General features: G+C 38.8%; 1 protein-coding gene across 1 annotated transcript in view; it reads right to left on the reverse strand.

Moving 5' to 3' along the window:
* Window positions 1-27,170, reverse strand: part of SERGEF (secretion regulating guanine nucleotide exchange factor) — a gene marked incomplete at its 5' end in the record, with an annotated part of 160,560 nt that overhangs the window by 123,641 nt on the left and 9,749 nt on the right. Inside the window, 2 exons of the mRNA XM_082485287.1 lie at window positions 120-280; window positions 26,407-26,565. Of these exons, the coding sequence (XP_082341413.1) occupies window positions 120-280; window positions 26,407-26,565 (320 nt within the window). The remainder of the gene's footprint in view (window positions 1-119; window positions 281-26,406; window positions 26,566-27,170) is intronic.

The following is a 27,170-nucleotide window of genomic DNA, read 5'->3' on the forward strand; positions in this document are numbered from 1 at the left end:
AAGGCTTGTGCTGCAGCATTTGAAAAGGTTCTATTAGGAAATTGTTCTGATTGGCATGATTTTTTTTATTGGGTGCATTAAAATAAACTGGGAAAATAAATTGTAATTTTCTTCTTTACCTGAGATGCTCCATTTAGACAAGGCACTGAAACAGGAATGTTACACAACAGCTCCAAGCATTGTTCAGATGCTATGCATGCCTCCTGCCCATCGGGAAACACTGTGTGCCTTCCAAGTTGCCCATAGTCCATTCTGCCCCAGGTGAATACCTTGCCAGTTTCTAAACACAAAACACATTTCAAGATTACTTATTTACTAGGTTCCTGGAACATCTGGATTCCAATTCAAAACTAGAACAACATTTCTTAATGCATCTTGTCTGAAACTTCGAAAACCTGGTGAAAACTTACTTCCGAGAGAAAGAGAAAAAAATATTAAAACTAGCTAAAGACATATTATGATGTACTTCTATGCAGTTGCTCAAACTTCATTAAATTGTTTTCCAGCAGAATAACATCTGTAGGGCGGCCTGGGCTATAAATGAAACCATGTCAGTAAAGCTGTATAACCTGCACATTCTGCATACAATATATACACTTTAATTACACAAATGACATATTTTTATCTTAACAGACACACACACAAAACAGCTTATTCTGAAACATAAAAAATTCTTTTCTATTCCCAGTCTTTGCCACAGAGACATCCATTGCACGTCCTGTATTTAACATACAGTTTACATTTTCCTGACAGAAGTTACCTTCTGTCACAGCTTCTGTTAGCAGAGTAACAGCCCTCGGGACAGCAACTGGTTAGTCAGGAACACTACCACAGCTGTCATTAAGCATTGGAAATGCACCGGTTTGTTTTCACAGGAATACATGTTCACCAAGGAAAGATAACTTTAAATGAAATCAGTACTATATGGATCACCCACACACTATACCAGGTTCACTGCTGTGGGACTGACACCCAAAAGTCCATTCTCCAGTATGGATAATATCCATAAAGCAGTTCTTTTTACCTTTGGTTCTCAATATTAAAAAACAAAACAAAACTAAAAACAACAACAAACCAAATGCACATCGGAAAAAAACACCCAAAACAAAACACAATTATACTAAGTGATAGCTTTATTTTCTTAATGACATAACTAGATGTCTGCAAGTAACTCATGAAAAGCTGTCCCTTCTGGACTCCCAATTAAAAAAAAATAAGCACAGCATAAACAATAGAAGCAGCAACCCACATTTCAGCCCAGAATGAAGCCTGCAACAACCTTGAGTTATGTATACACTTCAGCCAAGCCTTGAACTCCTCTCCAGAATTGAACTCAAGTCATGAAGTCATAAGCCAAATGAGGCAGATTTGAAGAAAATATGATCAAGTCAAGCAAGTCAGCTTCAACACACACACTTCTCCCCTTGTCAGTCAGTACAGACATCCCACAGAGGGAACAGGAGCAGGGGGTACTGATCACACTGCCCTAAGGTGACAATTGCAGGTTTTCTTAATGCATGCCGTAACACAAACCTTCTGAAACCTGAACACTTCCCTTTTCCTTTGGATGCTGTTAAACTGTCTTGAAGGGGGCACATGTGGGCACTGCTAGTTTGTGGAGTTTAACCTGATAATGTATCTCATAAATAAACTAGTAACCTCTAACTTCGTATATTTAAGCTGACAAGAAGTATATGTATTTTCCTTGGAAGTCTGGAGTAAAAGCAATCTTTGCAACAGTTGTTCAGATGCGTCCTCTCAGCTCACTGATAATACTTCCTCTGAAATAATTAAGTGATAAAATTAGTTGTCCTTTTCTCCCAAGGTCACAAATATTTTCTTCCTTTGGATCTTCCTAGCAGTTAAGGGAAAAATTGAAACCAGTCACATACCACTTTTGATCCAAGTGAGGTCTTCCAATATGGTAGCTTCATTTTTTTAGGTTAAAGCACTAAAACTAGTTTCATTAAGAAAAATCCCAGTATACCTTACAGAGATCAGGAAAACAATTTGCAGTTTAAAAAACGTGCATGTTCTGGGGGTAATATATTTACTTCGCAATTTGAATAGATCTCTGCTAAAAACGTCTGCAGCTACAAAAATGTTGCAAGAAGTCTCCTACAACAGTATGTTACATAGCAAATTTAAACATGGACTAAGCTTCAGGCTTTTACATCAGACCAGATTACTGTACCTATCTAGAACCCTATCAGTGGACTGGAAAAGGACAGGCAGGTTGCTCTATTTTGTAAAAACTCAGCTTCAGTTTCTGTCGTTCAATGAAATTCAAAGCCAGAAAGAGTTTCTGTAACATCTAGTTAGAGCATTAATATACCACAGGCTCTCAAGCGCTACCCAGACATTGCTGTATTGATCCCAAGGACCATAGTTTAACTAAAGCATTTCAAATCTGAGAAGTTGAAACCATCAAGTGCCACAGGCAAAAACATCAGCAACCTGCAAGACCTCTGGAAAGGCAAGCAGTGTATTTGATAATACAGACCCAGATCCTCATATGCACTCTATAGTACTATCCTTCCTGTACACAGGGACAGCAGAGGTTCCTCTCAAGTCTGACTTTCAGGGTAAAAAATTCTTTTCCCAACCAAATCTGGTGCTCTGCATGGACCCAGACGCAAACAAGAAACATCAGCCACTCATATGACAAAAATGATCCTTTGCAGCATCATGAGGGTACTGCTCCACCTTGTCTCAAAGTCTCATCTGCAACTGGTGTCTGGATTCAGATGAAGGCAGTCTAAAATCCCAACACATCCCTGACCAGTTACTCACTGAGAAGATTTTCCCACCCTGCCAGTGACCAGCAAAAAACAGGGAGCAGCTGACACCATCACCATCTTGATGAGGAGCAGCTAGAGCAAGTTCTGTGCAAATCAAGCAATTCTGTTCCCCTCTGCCAAGGGCCTCTGAAAGGTGGAGAAAAGTGCAGTGGTCTACAGCTTCCTCAGCTGCAAGACCAGAGCAAAACACCACGACCACCTACTCTGAAGTCAAACTAAACTGCATACATAATCTCCCCTTATGCATTAAGGGCTAGAGAGTCCATCAGCTGCCCCAAGCTGCTGCCTCCATGTTTAACTGTTTTTATTTTTCAGAAACCATTCCTCTTTTCAACAGGGTTAATTTGTCTAACTATAGTTGCCATCAGCTGCTTATTGTGTCTTTATCAATGACTGGAAAAAGCCCCTCTCTCTACTATCTAATATCTTTTCCACATGCTAGGGTCTATACAAGTTTGGTCTTTTTTTCTACTACACTGTGGATATTGGTCTCCTTAAGGTTCCCTCTGCAATTCTGTTATTGGATCAATTTTTGAGACCCTACGTTAAAAGTTCAACAGTAACACCAAGTTGAAATGGAAGTAATAGAACTGGAAACAGTATGATCCCAGTGGTTTTATTCAGCCTTACAAAGGCTTTGAAGTATGCTCATCTCTATTGTTGCAAATTAGTCCAGTAAATTCAGCGGGACTGAAGAATGCACGCATATTTGAAGGACTAAAACCAGACAACAATAATGCTTAGCTACAACAAAACACCTTCCATGCACAGACTGTATTTTCTTCCACTGGACAAGCAAGCACAGAATTACATACACATGCAAAACCAAACAGAGCCTTTAGGAGAACGTAAACTGTTTCTATTTACAAACAGAAATAACTGTAATTAACTTTTTCCTTTTTGCCATTATAAGGGAAACAAGTTTCAGGTGGTTATTGGTAGGCAAACATGGAGAACATCCATTAAAAAAATTAAAGCCAGACAAATTATTTTTTTTGCTTTTAGGAAGAACTTCTTGAATGCCCAAAGAGTAGGTAAGCCACCAGTTCCTTCTCAGTGCTCATCAACTCAGTTCTCACTTTTAATCTGCAGAAATTCACTCCCTAGACTTGCTCCTGTTTGGTGAGCATTCCCCTTCCCATGCTTAATCATTCCTAATTTTCAGCTGAACACATCTGCCTACTGATCCTTCTTAAAAAAAAAAAAAAAAAATAAAAAAATCTGTCTTTTCTGTGAGATAACCTAACAGAAGCTGACTTAGAAGTGTCTTCTCTATGAAATACCGATGATATTTTCAGCAAACAAAAAACAAAACAACAACAACAACAAAACCAGTCTCCAGTGGAAATATCAGGCTGAGGCAAACACCAATGCATGGAAAATTCCAGCCAAAAAGGTTAAACTCTCATAAAAATCCTAAGCAAAAGAAAGCACTGAGTTATGACAGAAAGCATTAAGCAATTGTAATGAGAGGTATTGCTACTGTGCTGCTTATAATATAGATGGTATTTTAAAATGTTCTAAGAATATTTGAGAAAAAGACATTAGTCAGAGGAAGGAGGTTGCAGGACGAATTACTTAAGAATGAAGGGTGATATAACAAGGAGCATTGGTCTAATATTAGACTAGAACAGATTTTAATTAGAAGTCAAGAAAACATACACAGTGATGAGTCAACTGGACAGAGTACATCAACCATGGAAGTGTCTGAGGCATCAGAAAAATCAGATATTTCATACCAGACTTTATACAGCAAGAGGGCACAAAAGGCAGGAGTTCTTTCTACAACTTGTGTGAAAGAAAGAAGTATACAATGTTGCAGAATGTTTCCAGTTCTTCCAAGATACTAACAATGCTTCCTAAGAGGTGGATCTTGCCATGTGCTAAGCACAGAGGCTCCAATTCCAAAAGGCACTTTAACTCCTCAACTGTGAGCATCCACATTGTCCCATATGACTTCATTGCGACTGTTCCTTTTTTCAGCAGGCAAATGCTACATCAAATAAAGGCCAGGGGGTTCAATACCATTTGGAATTAAGGAGTAACAGATACAATTCATGCATCCTATGTCATTCCAGTGTACAACTTGAATGAAACATAGAGTTCAGGAGTTCAGAGAGCTAGAAAAAAAGGACAGGTCAGAAAAAATTTAAGAAAAACTTCCCAACAGCCCCTTAAGCAAGTACTACATACAACAGAATGCTACATCATTTGAGATTCTACATGGTCATACAGATCTAGTTTCCTCCTGCTCTTTGAACTGTAAACACAGCAGTCTGCATCAGTATACATACAGCAGCAAATCATCTGAAACACAGGCTCACGTCCCTCACAGAATACGGATGAAGGTATGTGCATATTCAAGTGCTTGAGGCACTACACTCTCACTCCACTATCAGAAAGGCTCCTCTGCATTTTCTTCACATCATCCTTCTGTCCTTATGCTATCATAAAGCATAGACAGTTGAGAATGGCCTCAAAATGACAAGTTCACAACCTTCAGAGCATTGGAAATCCAGCAACATTGCATAAAGCACTTTTCCTGCCTGACACTGTAGCTCTTACTGTGCTGCTTTATGGTGCTGCTGAGGCTGTAGAGCATGTAATTTTTCCCTTTTAGCAGTTTCTTAATCGATCTGCTCAGCTGCGTAAGTATTTGGAGACAATCAGCAATAAAGAAAATGCATTTTAGTTTCAAAACCAGGTTGGCTTCTCATTAAAACACAACAGACAAGTAGGAACATTAAATTTTACTTATTTTCACTGTATTCAGATACATCAATTTTCCTCTTTTAAGATAATATAATGATTGCACTAGTGTTATCTCCTTGAGGTCTCTATTTGGTATTCAGGCAAGTTTTGAACTAGCCTTTCATATAATTCGATGAAAGAGTTCATCTAGGCTATCTCAATTCAGGGTTGTATTAACAATTACTTTTCAGATGAACTCTGGATATTCACACTGAATGCTTAATCTCATTCAGACTTGAAATAGGAAGTTCCTAATGCTTCCTTTCGCCTGAAAAATCACAGAAGCAGGTATTAAAAACTGACACTAGGAGGCTGCCTGCGCCGCCTCCCTGCCCCACAATGGGCAAACCAACACCCCTCCCATGACTACAAATCTCCACTGTCCTTCAGGACAACCACTAATGTCCTTCAACCATTCTGAGAAACTTTCTCATCTACTACATCTGCAGTCTAACACCTGTACCTGTGCACGGTTTCAGTACAAACCAGGATTACCTGCTCTGACAAAGGTTTAAATGTCCCCTTCGTTCTCTTACATGGGAGTGCAGTGTACCAGAGCTGCCCACATCTCTTAATGCATCTTCTTTCTATGACCTCCTTATAGACTTCTGCATCTTTATATAATAGGGCATGCTCCTGATTTTTTTTTCCATATTTATAATAGCTGTTAAAAATGTATCACTAAAACACAAATCTATGCATAGTATTGAGGTCATCCTTCTTCAGGAAAATTCAGACAAAACAGCAAAAGCATTTAAGGGATGTCAGTAATAGAAAATTAAAGATTATTTCAGCCTACTGCAGTCACAGTCACTGCAATACAAATCTAGTTCAGAATAGTCCACAGAGCATCTACTCAACATGCTGCCGTTCACAAGGGTTTCCAAACACCCTACAAATAGGCTTAAACCTGCAACAAAAGGCCACAAGTGCCACAGGAAGAGAACCTTAAGGGCATCACCAGTCCTCCTGCAATAGCTATGGATTTGTCAGTTAAAACACCTATACTCTTCAAGCAGGCCAAAAATTTCTGTCATTCTGAGCTACATCTGATGTCCCCAAATCTGGTGACCAATTTAACCACAAGCATGTGGGCAAGACAAACTAACAAGTCACCTAAGGGATTTCACACCAGTAGAATCAGTGGCTTATCTATGATCCAGCAAACTGGCTTCTCACTGCGACCCATTCCTATGGCTCAAAAATAAAAAAAAAAAAAAAAAAAAAAGAGGAAATTTAAGAAATCAACCTAAAGACAATTATACATCATGAAAAAAAATTCATCCAACCAGGAGGAACTCCGTTGCACAGCATTAATATAAACAGGTAGAGCATAAGGGAACAACATCCAGTCTCCTTTCAGAGCCTCAGGGAGATATCAAAACATTAAACATCCAATGACTCGTATGATAATGCGATGTAATGGAAAATACTTGGCTTAGCAGACAGATAGAAGGACATGGAATACTTCAAGAGAAGACACTGGGACTGTGGCAGCCTTTAAGCACAAACTAAAAGGTGCAAAGCACAGACCGAGAACTTCTTAGGCAATAGTTTACACCAAGACAGCTTGAGAAACTTTGGACGCAGTTTTTCCTCACCCCTAGGCCACCAGCCTTCATTGTGCTTGAACTGCTTGTGACAGGGAAGGTAAACCAGGCCAAGGAATTGATCTGGCTGAAAAACAGCCTTGGGAAATGGGAGCTTGGCAACAGCAAATATTGCTAAAGCCAGTGCTGTATTAAGTCAATTTAATATTCTGTATGATAGGCTAGAGATAACTTGTGGTTTCACATGACATGCTAAGTTTATCATGCACTTTACCAACAGATCCATCTTTATCAGGACTGTTGACACCATTAAATGTCTAAACAGCTTTGACTCTCATTCATTCAAAAACAGGTTCACTTTTTCTTTTTTGCTTCCATAGTTACACCAAGTTGCGTCTCAAAATGGACAACGTTCAGTTAATGGGATTATTCACATACTGAAGAGCATGCTTCACTGCTTTGAAAGACTGTACAAAAATAACTTTCAATTATGGAAAATTCCAAGACTTTCCAGATACCTTGGAAGTCCTGCCTCTAGGTTTGGGTGTTAGACAGGATAAAGGCTGTTTTGCTTTTAGAGGAGAGACTGGGAACATGAAGTACCATACAAAGCTCTGAATAAATTGAAAGAAAAATTAAAATTTAAGAAGTTAAATGTTTGTAAAGTTGTTTTCATACTTCTGATATCAAATAGATATATGATCTTGGCTCAAAAAAAAAAGAAAAATGCTAGGGGGGAGGTCATGAAGTCTATGTAACCATGAAACAAAGCTGAGGAAGAGGTGGTAGGATCAGGGGTAGATGTTAAAACAGCTATCGCACTTTGCATTCATCCTGCAAGATGAGAAAATTCACTTCTCTTTTCTTTCCACTCATGATTAGAGTCATGACTGCCTCACCAGCTGTGCCTCTGGCTCATTTTAAATTCAAACTACGATACATATCTCACTTTTAGACTTTTAATAGCAATGCCTTAAAATGCAGATTGCTGGCTAAATTTAGTTACATGATTAAAAACAAATCTAACTCATCTCTACCCAGCAAACAGAACTGCTGCATTCAAGGTTCAATAGAGGACTTAACTCTTCATCTAAAAACAAAGTCCTAACAAAAAGAAGGGGGGGGGAGCCAGAAAAATCAAAGCAGAATTTAGTGATGCCTCTAAAAAAGCAGGATGCATAAAACATTAACCAGCTATGGAAAACTATCTGTAAATGCATCATAGTATACCATAGGGTTTTTGTTCTGTACTTCTGCAAATAAATTCTGCACTATGCTACTACAGCAGTATGAGTCATACACTTTCACTGACATTCTATATTTATATCTCTGTGCCCTTCTGCACCGTTATATGCTTTCTTCCATATAGGCCTCCCTAACCTGGAATTTCCTTTCTTCTGCAATTCAACATCTTTTCCTCTAGCTTTCCCCAGAAAACTGAATAGATGCTTCTTTCTAAGGACTTATTCAATTCTTTCTGGACACCATTTTGAAAAAGCAACACCCTTGAACTATTATTACACAAGGCATATGCTTTTATTTGTTCACAATTATTTTCTTGTGTCTGATTTCCTTCCTCTTCGTCTGTAAAAGGATTGCTCAGGCATTTATCCCCTTTGAGGCAAGGTCCAGGCCTTATTTCATTAGACTTACACAGTACAGCACTACAGAAAATCTTATTCAGAGATTACAAATTACAAGATATCCATGTTTTCTAGATCATTTAATGAAAAGCATTACCTATGGCTCCAATCTTGCAAACATTTGTGAATCTGCCTAATTTGGAGAATGCAAGCCATTCTGCTCCTCTCAATATCCCATTGCCATCTGAGCCTATCTAAGAAGGAAGAGGCATCTGTCTACAAGAGATAAACAAAGTGAAGGCAATTGAGTTCCCAGTACTAGTATTTGCATTGTCAAAAGACTCGAGGGCATGCTGTGGAAAGACACAGAAATATCACAAGAAATGCTCTGCAATGGCAGTATGAAGAAAAACTGGGCTGTTTTGCTGTTGTCCACAAGGTATGTTCCCAGGAACAAGTATTCAGAGACTGTTTGCACACAGATTTCACTAGATAACAAGCCTCAGACGTGCATGATTCTGAAGACTAAGTGTCACAATACCTACCAAGAAATAGGAAGCATTATAAAAACAGAGCATTAGATGACCAATCCTGGGACTTGCTAAGTGGCTTTAACTTTCTCAGCAGCTCCAGAAGCACCCGAGTTCTACATACAGTGGAGTTCAACCCTAACTGTGTGCTGTTCTTCAGAAATAAAGCACAAAGAACAGAACAGTATCACAAAACCAACGATGGCACCTCCAGAGCCTCCCAGGAGATCAGCTTGTTCAGAGTCAGAATCATTAGAAGAGCAACCACACTTGACTGAGTGGGCTGTTCACCTCAAATAACGAGCAGCTGTAACTGCAGCATTCTCACTGACAGGTGGAACATAACAGTCTAAAAGAGAATGAGAAGGAAAATTCATGCCCTTTGAAGTCAAGGGATGAATAATGAGCAATAAGGAGATGTATTCCCCCTGGAATATCCCCACTTTTCCCTACCAGAAAAAAGAAAAAAGAAAAAAGAAAAAAGAAAAAAGAAAAAAGAAAAAAGAAAAAAGAAAAAAGAAAAAAGAAAAAAGAAAAAAGAAAAAAGAAAAAAGAAAAAAGAAAAAAGAAAAAAGAAGAAAAAAGAAAAAAGAAAAAAGAAAAAAGAAAAAAAGAAAAAAGAAAAAAGAAAAAAGAAAAAAAGAAAAAAAAGAAAAAAGAAAAAAGAAAAAAAAGAAAAAAAAAGAAAAAAAAGAAAAAAAAAGAAAAAAAAGAAAAAAGATCACATTTCACCTCTCACTATCATAGAATCGTAGAATAGTTTGGGTTGGAAGGGACCTTTAAAGGTCATCTAGGCCCAACCCCCTGCCACAGGCAGGGACGTTTTCAGCTAGATCAGGTTGCTCAAAGCCCCGTCCAACCTGACCTTGAATGTTTCCAGAGATGGGGGCATTTACCTATGCATGGGCAACATGCTTAACATCAAGGAGACTGCAGGGAGAGAGAGGACAAAGGTGTAAATAGCTGCATAATGGTGAAAGTATCTAAATGCTATTTATGCCCTGAAAAAATTCCATCATCTACAAGAGCATGCTACCCAGCTAGCAGAGTTCCCTTTGACTCCTGCCTTCTCATTCCAGCTCAGACCACCAATTCATTAGAACTCACACATTAAGAGACTGACTGTGAGATGTTTTCAGCTTTTCAAAGCTACAGGACACAGAGCACGAAGCAGAAGTTTAGACCTGGAAGTCTAAAAATTTAGAAACATTTTAGAAAAGTTACTATCTATGCAAATACAATGAACACAATGCATCTCCTTCCTGTAAAGAAATCTGAAATTTCCTGTGAAGAAGGGATTATTACCAAACGAAGCAACAGCTGTTCACAACCACTTCTGTATAGCTACAGCATCTGTTTCTTTTGCAGTGCCAGCGCACCTATGTTTAAGGATTACCTAAGTATGTACACGAACAGGGTTGTAACGTAAGTATTGATGAACTATGCTGCCTGTTAATAAGGGGGAGGTAGGTTTGAAAGTGAGAGGGGAGAAATAAGAAGAGAACTTTTCTCCTTAGGACTAAAAAGGGAACAACAACGAAGATAAGAACTGGCTCTTCGTGGCCTTCTTTTCCCTGACATTAAAAAGGATGCGGATCAAAAGAAGCAGTACCCTCCCATTCATGCTTCACAGAATACAATGAGATAAGACATCTTGTAAAGTTACCATGAGTTTTCTCCTGCTCTAAAGCAGGTGGCCAGGTGGGGAAGAGTCATTGCTTTGCTCTGAAGTGAAAAGCTTAAAAATCAGAGACTCGGAACACAATTTTACATGTCAAGTTTGTGTCTACAGAGGACCAGGTCACCGCAGGGACTTGAATCCCAAAGGCATGCGGCGACCTGATTTTGACAAACACTGCTCCAACACAGCTCTGAGGGACTAGAGAAACTTTAAACTACCCTAGATTTTTAAATCAGACACATCAGCAGTTCATAAATTTCAACTATCAGCTTCTGTCTGTGTGCAGGCCCACGGTGTTTTGGGTTTGTTCGGTGTGTTTTTTTTTTTAATCTCCAGCAAAGTGAGCAAGCAAGGAGAGACAAGAACAAAAGGATTTAACACCGTTCTTTGTACCGTGTGACTTGTCAGGATGATTCTTCAAACCAGATGAACTTCTAGTAATCCACAGTCACCCTTATATTGTCCCCATAGCCTGACCTTCTCTCTTCTGGCAGTTTTACTGTTTCTATTTTGCATGAATCAGACCTTCTTATCATCCAGGTCTTTGTCCCAAAAAAGGAAACTCATAACTATTGTGATTACTTTATTCTTATTACATACTGTGTTCCTCAAGATACTGGACAGAGAAGAAAGCGAACCTGAACCAAACAAGCTCTTAAATCCAGTACAGCATCTCCAAAATGTAAAGTGCATCTTAAGGGAAACAGATAAGTGCAATTCCTCTTCATCTGCAGATCTCAATCCCAGCTGTCTGGTATCCACACAGAATATATGTACCTACACTGGGAGACAGTCTTTGTACTGAAATTCAAACAGGAACTACAAAAAACAGAGGAAGTTGCACTTGAGTTTCAACTACCATGCCACAAACCGGGCTTGAAATAGCTCCTTCTCCTCCTATGGAAAAGATGACTTAAAAAAAACACAAGTGTGCAAAAAACCTTGCGAACTCCCCTTCAAAATTTTCCTTGGGGTAGGAATGATTTGTTTGTTCTTCAGTGCCATTGAGACTGAGCCTCACTTACCAATAAGAGCTTGCTGCACAGCTGCTGGAGGCCAGCTCTGGGTTGTGCCTCTCTGAGAAGGTACACCCAGTGCCTACTGACAGCTGTTCCTGTTCACTGGACTTCAAGTTTCTTGGTTTGGCTCTCTTTAGCTTTTGGTTGCAAGTTTCTCAAGGTGGCAGGTTCATCTTGCTACATGGTGTTAGTCTGTGCTTCCATGCATATAATTATTTTAAAAAAATGAGTATCCAAAATATACTGCCAAAATGAAAACTGATTGGGAGATCAACACCAACATAATTCAAAGTTAAACAAAACCAATACACATTCCTACTATAGAGCAGGAATTAATCATAAGGTTTGGATTTCAAGCAATATTTGTAAGCAAAACAATATTTTTCATGGGCTGTATTAAAAAATCATTAATATTTTATTTAAGGAAATCAAGCCACAGAGCAGAACAGAAAAAAAAAAAAAAAACAAACAGAAAGAAAACTGATTTTGCTTAAGAAACACAACAAATGTTAAAGGATATCAGTTACTAACCACACTTGTGTATGTACTAGACTCAAGTACTAAAACATAAACATCAGTCATGGTATTTTCAGAGCTCTCAAAAATCAAGTAAGTCAGCTGAATGCTTACATATACACAAAGATTAAAACCCCATATACTAGAAAATACTGCCACTCCACATACTTTGTTAAGACTGATATAGAACTTCATGTTACAATACCACAGAGTCGTTCCTATCACTCAAACATGAACAGCGTAACAAGTACATACGGCCAACTGAAATTTTTCATTACAGACTTGTGTTACATTGTTTTATTCTTTAAATTATTCTAGTTGTTCGGAGCCATAAAAGATACCAGTCTAGGTACCAAATAAAACAAGTGGATATACTCTCCTGGTAGATCTCATTATACTTCCCAAATATCAAAGAAGGGGAAAGAGCCCTTGTACAAGACCACAAATCTGGTACTCAGAATTCACAGATATCAATATATCTCCTGTATCCTATAGTACCTTACCTCAAATTCACTGTTTGAAGAGTACTTCTTGAAAATAACAAGCCAAATAGGCTTGGGGAGGGTGGTGAGGGTATTCCTGTTTGGTTTTTGTTTTTTAAGAAAAATGTCCCAAAAGGTACTGTTTTTTCAGAAGCACTCAACTGCCACTAAGCTCTTAAAAAGCACATTATCTGTGTTCAAATAGTAAGATTCATTAATGAGCATTAAGCCTGAATAATTAATTACTAAACAGGAAATGTCCTTTAAAGGTTATGAAAACAAGTATTTAACAGTCTTAAAATGCTACTAAGGTGAAATGAGATCTCTGGATCAATGCACGTACATGTACGGATCATGTACACATAGGCAGCTTATTTCAGAAGTTGAGCTTAGTAAATGCTTAGCTTTAAATGAAGTTATTTGAAAACGCAATAGCCATTTATTTCTCTTGTACATATTTCCAAAGATCAACAAAGCTAAGAAAGCAGAGTAAATAAACATTGTGTTTGGCAATCAGCTGCCATACAGATTATTTCAACTATGATGTAAAGATTGGTTTCAGCTTCCAGCTTTATTCTACGCAAAGTGAGTGCAAAGCACTTCTGCCTTACAAAGTATTCGAACCGTTTATCTGAGACCATGTTATATCCACTTTGTGTAACTGTAAAATTTCTGAAGTGCAAATTCTCACCATTTGCTTGTTTCACATCAACTCTTTACACTAAGGGCTGTGAGCTGCCAAAATTTCAATCAGTCCCATCATCATTCCACTACATGCAACTGTGTCATGTGATGTGATAACATTCAACACTCGAAATTGTCATTTCCCTCCCCTCCCAATTTCCAAGCTCGAAAGGGGTGTAGGGAGGAACCCCCTAACCCCGTCTCTCAGTCTTGTTGCTGAATAACAGAGCCTGATAAAGAAGCATCGCTGTGGATGGCTGCTGGGACCCACTACTCATGGGAGTCTAGTTGAATTAAAAGCTGGGAGGCAGAAAGGAAGTGACTCAAGGTATACAGTCTCTGGCCCAGTCTGTCAGAACAGCAACCAAACAACAGTGGTCTTGCAAGCTACTGAGTCCACATTTGGATCTTTCTCTACCATTACCTATGAACGTGGAACTTGGAGGCACCTTATGACAGAAATTAACAGAGCAGTGAATTTTCTCTTGCCTTTACCTTTGCTTCTTTTCAGCTTCAAATAGGTGAATTGACAGAGATGTTAGTACAACGTGAATTCAACTGTTTCAGTATGGTTCAGGAGAAATGATTTAACACACAAACCAAAAAGAGTTGAACAAAAGAGCAAGTGGCTCAGACAGTGCCAACAGTTCCAGCTACAAGTACACAGAAGAACCAGAAAGACAAGGTACACTTATGGTCAAATTCTTCCTCTTCAAAGGAAATTTTTATCAGTTTTGTACCCTGATTACATAATAGTTGTGAAAGAGGAAGTGTTGCCAAGAGAATTATCATCATTGCAATTGCAACAGTTTAATTTGCTTTAAGGAAAAAAGAGTAAGAGAAAGTAAAAACCCGAAGAAACAGCTCATAGCCAACAAGCTGCCCTTCCCAGCCCTCCAAAACTACAACTCTTCTTGCAAGTTGGCTCTAGTGGTATAGGATATTGAAAACAGAACAAACACCACATTTTCAGGCTTCCTGTATACAAGCACCATAAGAAAGTATTATTTCACAACACAAAAGGAAGCTACCACTGCCAAGAGTCCAGGTGAAAGCCTTTCAGCAGAAACAAAACCCATATATGACCCACACATCATAACTGGGAATATTTTTTTTGGCTTCCAATAGGAATGGTACAGAATTCAGATAACCAAAGCCACTGTCACACAAGTAATTACCTTTGTGTGACCAGCTAAGCCTGTCTTCAAATGGCTAGGGATGAGGGCTTTCCCTTTTAGCTTCTGCATTCTTTTAGAAGTTCAACTTAAATTACCGTGCTCAGCATGTTTTTCTTGGTACTCTTCACTGCTTAGTACCATCCAGGTGTTGTCAGTGAGGTCCCATTAGTACTTTCTTCCCCATAATATTCCACATACTTGCTAATGTATCTGACCTTGTTTATTACATTTGCTAAATATATGGCTAGCCATAAACTACACCCATCCAACCACAGAAACCAAAGAAAACAAACAAAAAGGGGGGGGGGGGGGGGGGGGGGGAGCAATGAATCCTTTATCTCACACACTAATGACCTGAACAAAATCTATACCACATCCGCATTTTAAAGGTTCGTTTTTCTGAAAGCTTTTTAAAGATCAAAGTTCCTTCAAGTTAGGACAGACACTCACATTACTTAGGTCCACAACAATCACTATTTCCAACAGTAAAAGAGAGGATACGGCACCAAAAAAAGGAGAGAAATTCAATATAACATAGTCCCTCTTCCCACAAGTGTGGTCTAAGTTAGAAAAGCCCCAGAATCTAATGTTGACTGATGACTGAGTCATTCTCCAAACTCCTGCAATCATGGAGTATTTACTGAAATACATCTGGGCAGGACTAAGCAACCATGAAAGGAAATCATGACCAGGAAAACCTGGATAGACTAGCCTTGTGCACTCTATCTTCCCCTTCTACTGTGGGAGAGGCATTCTATAGGCTGCCACACACGTAAGATGAGCAGAAAAGATCTGCAAAATCATAGAATGATTTGAGTTGGAAGGGAAGAAGATCATCCAGTTCCAAGCCCTCCTGCCATGGGCAGGGACACCTCCCACTAGACCAGGTTGCTCAAAGCCCCATCCAGCCTGGCTTTGAACAATTCCAGGGATGGGGCCTCCCAACTGCTCTGGGAAACCTGTTCCAGTGTCTCATCACCCTCACAGTAAAGAATTTTTTTCCTAGTTTCTAATCTAAATCTACCCTCTTTCAGTTTAAAACCATTAGCCCTCCTCCTATCACTACACTCCCTGATAAAGTGTCCCTCCCCATCTTTCCTGTAAGCCCCTTTTATGTACTGGAAGGCTGCTATAAGGTCTCCCCAGAACCTTCTTTTCTCCAGGCTGTAGGATGGAGAATTTGTCATAGCTGTTTTCCTCCTGTCTTACAATTCTTGCTAAAAACACTCAGCATTTATCATGAGCTAAATTTAACAAAAATCCGTTTAAATCCTGCTCTCCACAGACCACCTGAATCTCCGTTTGCCAGTATACTCGAAGTATAGCTTACAAGGGGAATTTCAAATAAATATTGTGCTAAGTTTCTTTGCCCTTAATGCCAGTCACTGATATTTCTATTTTTATTCAATCAAAATTAGTGACAGTTCAGCATCTTCCTGACACCTCTCTCTCTCCACATACAAAACATGTAATATGCCATGGCATGCACAACTATTTACTGCACCAACTGAAAGTTACTAACAACAAGGAGGGGCAAAAGAGGGACAGTGACCAAAGAAACAGCACAAATTACTCAAAAGATGTTGTTAGAAAGGTTCTGTGAAAAAACTTTGCATATGAACAACTCTGAACACTGGATACTAACCTTTCAGAATGTACCTTCAGTTCACATTGAACCTAATCTCCTCCGTGGCAACCAAATCATAGAAAGAATCTCTTCGAGACTTTTACCAAAGTCATGCAGAAGTAACCCCCAGCAGGGAGCTGCAGAAATAGGAGCGTAGAATCACAAAGCCATATACAAACACACACACACTCTGACTTTGTAAGTTTAAAAAAAAAAGCCAAGGAACAATGCGATCTTATGAAGACAAAGAAAATGCCAATCCCTTCTAGCTATTTATAGCTATAAAGATCTCTAATCCACACAATTTTGAAAATAAAATCCAGTATGCTTTAATGTTCAGTGAGCTAAAAATTCATTAACTTGGTAACAAAACTTGATACTGTAAAGCAAGAAAAAACAAGAGACTGTATAAAGTCTGAGCCCACAAAGCCCACAGGCTTTGTTTATTCAGTTCTTGTTAAAGGAAGAACAATATATATAAGAAACACGTTTGTGTTGTAAGACAGAACTAAACTAGAGTGGCTGACACACAGGGTAGGATGTCATAGAAGACTCCTGTTGTGCTGGTGAGCCATAGCTGCTGGAGAAAAAATCTGCTGCACCTCAAGACAGCACACACAGAAGATCCACCACTTACTGAGATCTTCTGGCAGAAAATCTTCCCTGAGATTCAGTGGAAATTTGGCAGTTAAAAGAACAATCTTCTACAGTGGCCCTGGCAAGATCCCACACCCCCATTCTCCCCAAATACAAGTTGTTTAGGATTTGGCTGCTTAAGTCTCATTTGCAGACACCTTCCATAAATAAAATGACTGTAAATTTCAGTTTCTTGCCACTTGAGGAAAGAATTGCCATCAAAACCCTGGAAACAGATAACAACATGATAAACTTCATAAGTTGCTGAGGAATAGGGCTCTTCCAGTCACTAGCTCAGATTTTCTGTGTTTCCTTGGTTTTTCTTCTCCATGATATTCTAATTCAGTTAATTCTCGATTTAGTCTACAAGACCAACTACCTCTGTGATCCCACAAACAAAATAAGGTCCAAAACAAGTAGATCTCCTTGCTTCACTCATATGAAAACACACCCAACTTCAACCTCCATAGTACAAAGATTTTGTACTAAAAAGAATGTTAGTACTTTGTACTATGATTTCTCCAGACCTGGATACCTGGTCAACCTCAGTTTCAACCGCCAAAGTAAAGTACAGCATATTCTACAAGGTCCCTCAATTAAAATGAGGATGTTTAATCTAGGCAGCCCAATAGCACAAGATCGCAGAGGAGACAGAGTCTCACTGTATCTTACTGAAGGCAAGAAGGTTAAACTTCAATAAATACCAGGGAAAGGAGGGTGTCGTACCCCAACTCCAGAACTGCACACTTCCAAAGTTAATCTTTGCAAGAGCTTTCCCTTCCACTGAAGGTTCCTTCCTGAGGACTGCCTGAATCTGTATACACTGGGCCTCACAAAACTCTCAAAGTTGGGTCTATATAGATACAGACTGGGCAACGCTTGAACAAAAGGTAGGAAAAGTCATGCCAGGAAAACAGAGCTTCCATAAGTCACTAACTTCTCATTCTTGCCAATTTTTCCTAGTCACCTATAAAAGACTGATGCCACGGAATTTTCTTAACTCAGGATGGGGGAAATCAAGGTTTGTTCCCATCAGCAAAGAGTAAGGAGAATTCAAAACAACTGTTCCTGTAGGGAAAGCAGACTGATGACCAAATTGCAATAACAGAAACCAATCTCATTGGAGCAGAATTCTAGATTACTGAAAAAAACAGTTTAAGACCATGTGAGGAATATGGACATCTACCTTCAAAGAGCTCAGCATTAACCTCCTTCTAGTGAGGACATTCCCTCCTCAAACAGAAAGAAAAAGCTATCGCAGTGCTGCCTCAACTATAGTGCTTGAGAACAAATAAAAATGGTTGTACGCCAATTCGTTAGCTTTACTGTGTCTTCCTCAAAGTTTTTGCATTAATGGGATGATTCATGACTGGAAAGTAACTTTCTGCCAAAATAAAAGATTCCTGTCATATAAATTACTTAACAAAAACTCTCCACATTGATGTATTCACAGAAAATAAATAGTAAATTGCCACAAATTTCCAGAACACTTTATAGTATATACACAAGTATTTTGCAGAGCTTCATCATTTTGCACACTCATCTATGCATCTGCATGGAAAAAACATAACACATATAAGATTAAGCTATGTTAAACACCTTGAATTGACTTAAACACTGATTCCACACCTGTAAAATCAAACATGTATCCATACAATGTCAAGTGAATGCTTGTTTTTACTTTACATATACGCCTTCCTAGACATCTTCAATTTTCAGAGTATCCATGGGGTGCAACCTTGCCACAGATTTCACCCCAAATCTTGGAAGGGCTAGTGCATTGTCCCCCAGCAGGCTGCCAGCCAGGAACAGACTTCCCAAGTAACACACTACACAGTTCCCACCATCCCCTACTTCAGGGCCTTGCACAAACTTTGCTTAAAAGTCATTATCATGAAAGTTGAACTAGCAACGAGAGATGGATGTTTAATAGAACAAGGAGCCAGCTTTGAAGACAAGACAGAAAATAAGATAATTTCCAAATGCATCTAGAATCTTTAATCTTGTTATTGCACACTAAGTTTCCCACAGATCCTGTGTTAATTTCTGCAGAGCTTTAAATTTCTGAATTTTGGTCCCCAAGCTTGTGCCTTTCTTTCTCTCCCCTTTCCATGCTCTACCCTCTATAATCAAATGCAAGACCTTCAGGATAGGCCCTGAAGTTTTAAAATCTGCCAGCCAAAACCAGACACATCTAAAGTCTTTTTTTAATGTAACCAAAAGTTCTACTATCGGTCAGATTGTGAGATGTACATGTTGTAAACCAACCATATCACCAGCATAAACTCTGAAGGGGATGACAACTGAAAACACAATCAATGCATGCACTAAAAACTTATTTCATTATCTACTTATTCTCTCTCAAGCTTCACATTTTTCAGGGTCTAAAGTTACATCCTGCTCACCCTAACTTGAGCAATTTTGGTATTTTATAGACCTTCCCACTTGGGTCCTGTAAGTGCTCCGAAAAAGCCCTAGAACAAATACCTACAGTACCACAAGGGCTTAATGCTGGCAACATTTTCCTGTTAGATTCCATTCACAATCTCAGCTCAGCCTTCACTTTGTCTCTCTTGTTCACTTTTCCATTTTTCTTTTTTCCCTTAAGCTGAAGCCTCAGCATAGGAACAAACTATCAACACTAGAGGCAAATCTTCCATGCTCTCAAAGTATCCTAGCAGAGCCGCCACATCTGCTTAGACTCAAGTCAAAAGAACACTGGCCTACCCATACCAGCGTAAGTGCAAACCAGGTCACTACAGTTGTTCCAGTGGCACTCTAATTCATTCACTGGACCTGCAAGCCAGCATCTTTTAAAAAAAGAAGAAAAAAAAAAAAAAAAACCACCAACCTACCATCAGGTGAATGATTTTTAGAGGTTACATTTCTGTCAAGTAAAAATTACTGGGCTTAACACTGGTGCACACATGTGGAATTCAACAGCATACTTTGCGATAACTCATACAGATCTCCCCTGTGGCAGCTATTTCTGCTTTAAAATCTATGCATCTTCAACTGACATTCTTTGTTGCTTTCTCTTATATTGCACAACAATGACAGTGTTTATTATGACAGCAAGGAACATAACAGGAGGCTCTGAACCATAAGCTCCCATTGCTTCATAACATCAAGCGACTGCATTGTAAGGAGGAGGTAAGAACAACCACACACCACAAAACCATAGAAAAGCAAATGCATTTACCAGATTATAGTTAGAGATTACTCAGCCTAAGGCAGATGGACAAAGGCTTTTCTTTCTTAAACACTCATTTTGCTGGTTCTGCTCCAAAGGGGTTTGGTGATTCCTATCGACTTGCAGGGTTTTATTTAGCTAGTTTCTAGTATTTTATGCTTTCCCAAAACCCAGCATTCTACCCAATGAAATACAGCTACCTCACATTAAAAAGAATGTCGGGGTTCCGGTTTCAAACGGTTTGACTGTCAGCTATAACGACTAAAAAAAAGTAAAGGAGAGTCCCTATAAAACAGATACCTTACTGTTATCACAGATAAACATTAAAAAAATCAAAAATAAAATAAATTTAAAAAAAAAAAAAAAAAAATCAGTATTTGCTCTCCTAGGGAGCCGATTCAAGGCAAAGGAAGTATGCTTTCCAGTATGAGGAAGGCTGCCGAGTTTTGGTTCAAAAGAAAACTGGAAAGGACCTCTAGTGGGCTGAAACTGCACTGCTCGGGTGCCAGGGAGCTACGTCCTTCCTCTTCACCTCCCTGCAGTTACACCAGATCTACTGCATCACTTACCAGCAAAGCCTGATAGTTTTACCTAGTGGCTGGCATCAGAGAAAGCACGTACAAAGGCAGTTACAGCAGGAAGTCTCCTTTTCAGGTCGGCTAATTAGAAATATTCCCTCATTCTGCTCTCAGTGTTTGGAGGGATGCATTTTAGTTTGCTTCAGAAAAACTGGAGACAGGTTCTATCTTACCATGTAGGTCACTAACATGTCAGACGACTTCAGAGTGGTTTCACGTGGCCTAAATGCCATGACGTCAAAGGACGTTCAATGACGCACAAATTCAGATGCACATTTGGAATGAGGATCCAGAATATTATTCAAACTATGTTAAGCCATTTTGTTCTTCCAAGACTTTTTAGCTGTAGGCAGCTTTGCACAGGCAGCAGAAATACCATTTTAACTGCATTTTTAAGGTAACTCCTGGGTGAAAGACCTTGGAATTCTTTATCTGAGCTCCATAATTTCATGTGATGGCACATGAAAAATAGATTGATGAATATATTTAGGAGAATACTTAGATAATAAAATAGGCCAGATTAAGAAAGCTTATTTATTAGACATTCCAGTTAAAAAGAAAATAACTTGTTTTGAATTGAAGTTGATGATTCACCTCTAAGTCTTTAAAGACTTCTCATGCTATATTTAGGTTTGCCTTCAAGTCAGATCGGTTCTATCATTTCCCAAAGTAGCCTAATTTACATCTTCAGCATTACAGGCCACAACTTAGCTCTCTTTTAAATGATCTAAAGAATAACCTCTCTTTCAGCAGTTTCCCTCAAAGGGTTTTTATCTACTTGAGAAGGACCACGAATTAAAGTTGACATTGTTAAGCAGACCGATGCAAGACAGCTGCTTGTTATTATTCAAAAATATTACCACCTATACTGCAGAGGTGCTCCTTGTGCCATTGAGCAGAATGCTGGAAAGGAAGCAAGACATTTCACAGAGCGGTCACCTGAAGAGGACAACACTTGCATTTGGAGTCCGAGGCCAAAAGAATGCATCTGGTCTGCCCTTCACATAGAGCAATAACAGTACTGCCCTGTCATAATTGAAAAGCATGCCTGAAAGTCACTTGATACAAGCATTCACGCAGAAAATAATAACTAAACCAAAGACACTAACAAGTTCATATCTTATCAGAGACCTGATAAAAAAGCAATCAGGGTTTCTCAACCTTAATCTTTTTTGACCAACCATCATCAACTGGGACCCATCACTACTAGGAGAATAATATAACTTATTTTGAAGGAGTACTACTAGTAGTGCCACAAAGCCTAATTGTTTGTATTTCTTCTGTAGGAATTGGTAATCAAGGCAGAAGAAGCAGCACTTGTCTGTCTTGAATGATTTTGTGAGCTATTTTACAGTAAGGTTGTGTACAAAAGCAATAGTCCAAAAGACACGTCTATGATTAAAAAGAATAAAGAATTGGAGCTGATGAGGATCAGTTAGAGGTGAGGATGAGAGACACAACATCCTATGAAAACATTCCTTAACATCCTTAAGTCAAGAAATTGATTTTTCAGGAATTAACTTCCTGAGTCTGAACTGCTTTATGATAGAAACAACAGCAAATAAAAGAGACTCAACCAAACTCTAAAGAGAAATGACAGGGAATGGGACTTTCAACACAGTTGCTGAATGAGATAGAATATAACATATGTAAAGAGATGCGGGTATTAAAGTTATTTCAGAAGCAATTAAAATCACTTCTAAGGACAGTGGGGAAGAAATGAAAAAAAGTTATATGTTTTGCTTTAGGTTACAATGCAAAATTTTGCCAATAGCATGAAGGAAAAACAAAGCAAGTCTTTTAAAACAGGCTAGTTTACATCAGAGGGAAAGCCTAATAAAGAAGAAAAAAAATATTTATGCTGTGTTCTTTTCTGATAAAAAAGTTAGTAACTTGCTTAGACTCACTTAAAAAGTGTCAAACCGCTGCATCCATGAAACAGCCCACTATTCCTCCAGAAAGTTGCTTTTAACATCATCACTGTCTCATTTACTTTTCAGTGTTCCGTTAGTTCTGCAGTCAAGCATTGCTCATCTGGCAGATAAAGATCAAAATGTCATTTTGAAATGGCCAAATTTGTGAATTTATGCATGAATGGTGTCCAGCTTATATCCACCCAGTTTCTTCCCGTGTCTTTCCAAAGAGAAAAGGTTTAATTTACTGTCAAGGCAGCTGCAATTATGAACATTTTATTATTACTACTCTGACCAGGATTAAAGTTCTGGGAAAAAAAATCCAAACGGAACTCTACGTAATGGCTTCTTAAAATTCCACTACCTTCTGTGAAAAACACAACACTAGACTTCAGATATAGAACAGAAATGCTCAACTACTAAATTTTGCATCATGCCAAGACTATTAATTAGAAAAAACTTACCCATTCTTTCACGCAGCAAAATCCCTATATGCTACAATGTCTTTCCAAAGTATGTTCTTACCTTCCACAATGAACAGAGAGAAGCATCATGCTACAATATCCCTTACTTCCCATTTTCCTCTGTTCAAAAATCACTCTGTTTTGCTTCCTTTCCACTAATTGTGGAACTCTCCAGCATAAAGTGAGCAGGAATTGCTTATATCAGTGGTCTCCAAAGTAGAGTGCATGCAGCCCAGGGGGTGTGCAAGAGAATCCACTGGAGGGCAGCAAGAAAGTAAGTTAATATTTTAATTGGTTAATAAATTATGAATGCTTTTAATTTAGTTAATAAAATAATATTTTGAGTAGTGTTTATTTCATCTAATCCTTTTTAAAATTTCTATTGCGTATGCTTTATAGTTTGCATAATATACTACAGTAGTACATGTCTATAATGTATAAATAAATAAGTATACATATATTGAGGGTGCACGCTCAAAAAAAAATTTACTGATAGGGGTGCACAATCAATAAAGTTTGGAGACCACTGGTTTATGTGGCTTCAGCATCAGGAAACTGAAGCAGCATTTCTTCCTTTGCTAGAAGGAGGTAAAAATAATGGAGGAAGAACTGCATGCAGGGAAAAGTTTTCAACTAGGCTGCATTCTTCAGTTACTCAGCTGCAAGTTTAATCACATGCAGCGAGTGATTTTTCAGAAACAGTTAAGTGCTTAGCTCACATTATGTCTAGTAGTTGAGCAACCCTTGAAAATCCCATGAGATTCTGATTGGTATCTAGAGGCTGCCAAAGGCCATTCAAAATCTAATTTTGAATGATTTAGGTTCAGGTCCATTGACTTTCAAAGAGATTTAAAATTCTAAATACAAAATATTCAGTTTCAGCAATAACTTATGCCACCGCAGTGCTTGGCCAGTTTTCTAATGCAGATGTAAAAAGTCAGCTTATTTTTATTTAAATTCCTTTCAAACATTCACAAAAAAATATCCCTGCTAGTCATTTGACATACTTTTTTTTACCTTCTCAAAATCACCCACTAAAATATTCACTTCATTTCTGTAATGGCCATGGATAAGTATCAACTAAGTGAAACACTGAAGTTACAAAAACTTTGGGGAAGTTTTACTCAGGGGGTATGCATTTTTAAGAAATAGTGAAGCAAGGCAAACCATGTTGACAAGACCCTTTTAAAATTTAGGTTATCCTGACTAAGGTCTTTTTTCTACCATTTCTGTTCCAGTAAGAATGACACTAAGCACTTTATTTAATAAATATACACTGAGATAAACTCCTTTACTCCACCTGAAAAGTTTCCAAGCAACACGTAGCATTAATTACAGCTCTGAAATTTCCAATATAGCATCCTTTAAACATCAGAGTTCAACTGTTTCTTTTAAATAGCTAAGAGAGCAGCTAAAGTAAGGCAGGTTTTTTACATGACATTTCTCTCGCACTTTGATGTCAAACAATGAATGCTATGAAACAGAACACTTAACCAATTTGTTTTTCTAGTCACACATCACATCCCTCCAAATTCTAGCACCACGAGTTCACAGTATAGGGTAATTAAAACAGACCCTTTTCTTACAGAGCAAGGGCACGACTGTTTCAGGATTTACAGCACTAATTTAATAGAACACTTAAGCACAAGCTAACCCTTAGGCATGTAAGAATTCCATTTTAATAAAGCTACCCATACTGAGGGCTAAGCACTCCTTGAAACAGTACCCATAATTACAGAAGCCTGTAAATATCAATAGCAGATCTGTGGCCCCCTCTGCATTTTTCCTAACAAACAGGTTGTGTCCTGACAGACCAACAGGCTCTTCATTCTCCAATGTGACTCTAGAAAAAAAGCTTTCATCTGCTCTTCTTTTCCTCATCCAGCAGTTTATACAAGGCAAAAGCAGAAATGCTACCCCTGCTAACACAACAGAGTTATATGGAAGACTTTCATCCTCTTGTGAGTCTTAACTATCATACCACACAGTGTGCTACAGGGGAAGCAAATAGCACAGACTGTTCACACATGAACACCACAAAATAGTTTCAGTTATCTGTCTTACCCTTCCATCTCATCTACCTTTCTCTCCTGCCTTTGCATTTCACAACAGCAACAATACAAATGCATTCAAGCGGCCTTCATCAGATCAACCATCCTTTTACACATTAATATAATTACTACATAACCTTCCTCTTATCCCTTCCTAGGAAAGAATCCAACCCTACAGCCCTCTGCATGTGGCAAGCTTTCACACTGTCCTTACTGGAAAGGTTCCCAGGAAGGTACAGCTTCAACATAAAATATTCTTTCATTTCATCTTCATGGGATGCTCTTCAAGTTCAATGATGCCTCTTTTTACCAAGCTTTTCTAAATATTTTCTGGGTTTGACCACAAACAACACACATACAAGCCAGCTTATTTTAGTTTATTGACTTTCTTCTGAACACATTTTAAGTGTCCTTAAAACACTTTACTAAAGAAGAGCAGCACAAAAAGCTAGGCTCACTCTTAAAGTACAGAAAGGTTAGTACAGTTGTGCAAAGCCATCTAATTTGTTTCACTTACTGCAATGAGACCGTGTCTTCTCAAATAGGATGACAGAAGCAGAGGGTTCTCAGCTATGCCTGTTCTTAAGATCCTTGGCTAACACTCAGGTGACTTGGAAATGGTACGTATCTATTTCCCCACACCTTTCAGACAGACACTTGGTCAGGATTATCTCCCCCCCCACACCCGATTCCTGCACCCTGAATGAGAGTTTTGCCCATATCTTCCTGCCAAATATAGTGACATATCTTGGAAGCTGGGGACATATTTTCCTCCCTCTCTGTTTTCTGAAGCAAGTTTTCCACCAAATTCTTTTCCCTCCAAAGAAGATGTCATAAGTCACCCAGCAGAATGATCTTTAGAAACTCATACATATTCTGGTATACCAGCACCCTGACAATGAAGGGAGGCTGCACCCCTCTAGGGTGTACATGCAGGTGCTACTGCATTTATGAAGATGCTAGGCCCTTCAATTTATGAGCGCAATAATAATTCAGGGACCAAAGCCAAAGGATGTCTGTCCTTAACATTTTCAAGAGACAACCACTGCTCAGGTGAAACTGCAAAACTCTGCATCCAGCCAGCATCAGTGAGAAAGAACACTGTTTGCATGCAATAAAGACAATTTACTGTTTTGGTGCCATACGTTACTGCTTTTTAGATACCCTACCTGTTTGTGCCACCAAGTGGGTCCAGCCACTCCAAACTGCTCCAATCTTTTCATGTGAGAAAAAATGAGTCTCAATCTTCTTGGGCTCGGCAAGAAAGATCTCTTTGCTCACTAGCTGCCCGTGTTTGTTGCCACCCCAGACGTACAGGTGTCCCTCATCTACAAGTGACAAAGAAGTAAAATTTGTTGAAAGTCATATACATAAGAACACCACCAGATACAGGCTCTGTCTCGACTCAGTGATGCTGAGGAAAGAACAATGTTTCATTCAATTTGTGTTTTCACTGTATGCTTTTTCCTACCATTCTTAATCACACATGTGCACACTGTAACTAGCTAGCCTGGCTCGCTACTGCTGCCCTGCATCACAGTCTCCCAGCCTTTCTACAAGAACAGACTCTTAGCTCTGCTCATAACTCTCCCGCCTTCTTCAGCTTGAGCAAATTCAGTAAATCCTCCAGAGCAGGGACAGTCTAATGCTCCTTGTCTCACCTTGCACAGTCACTTCCAAAAGAAATGGACACACAGCTAAGAATATACAACTAAAGCAGGTACCTCCCATAAGGCAAAATTAAAATATTATCACACTTCAAAACAATGCTAGACAACTAGTGAGAGACTAAGTAAGTAATTACTTGTCTTCCCCCACCCCTTTTCTAGAATAAGCATTTGTGCAAGTGCACACTCCAGGATTCCACCCACAGGGATAATTATATTTACAGAAACATCCACATTGCTTCATATGTTTCACCGGTGCAGGCTGG

The sequence above is a fragment of the Vanellus vanellus genome (genome assembly GCF_965231255.1).
Source record: "Vanellus vanellus genome assembly, chromosome: 6".
Classification (NCBI taxonomy): domain Eukaryota; kingdom Metazoa; phylum Chordata; class Aves; order Charadriiformes; family Charadriidae; genus Vanellus; species Vanellus vanellus.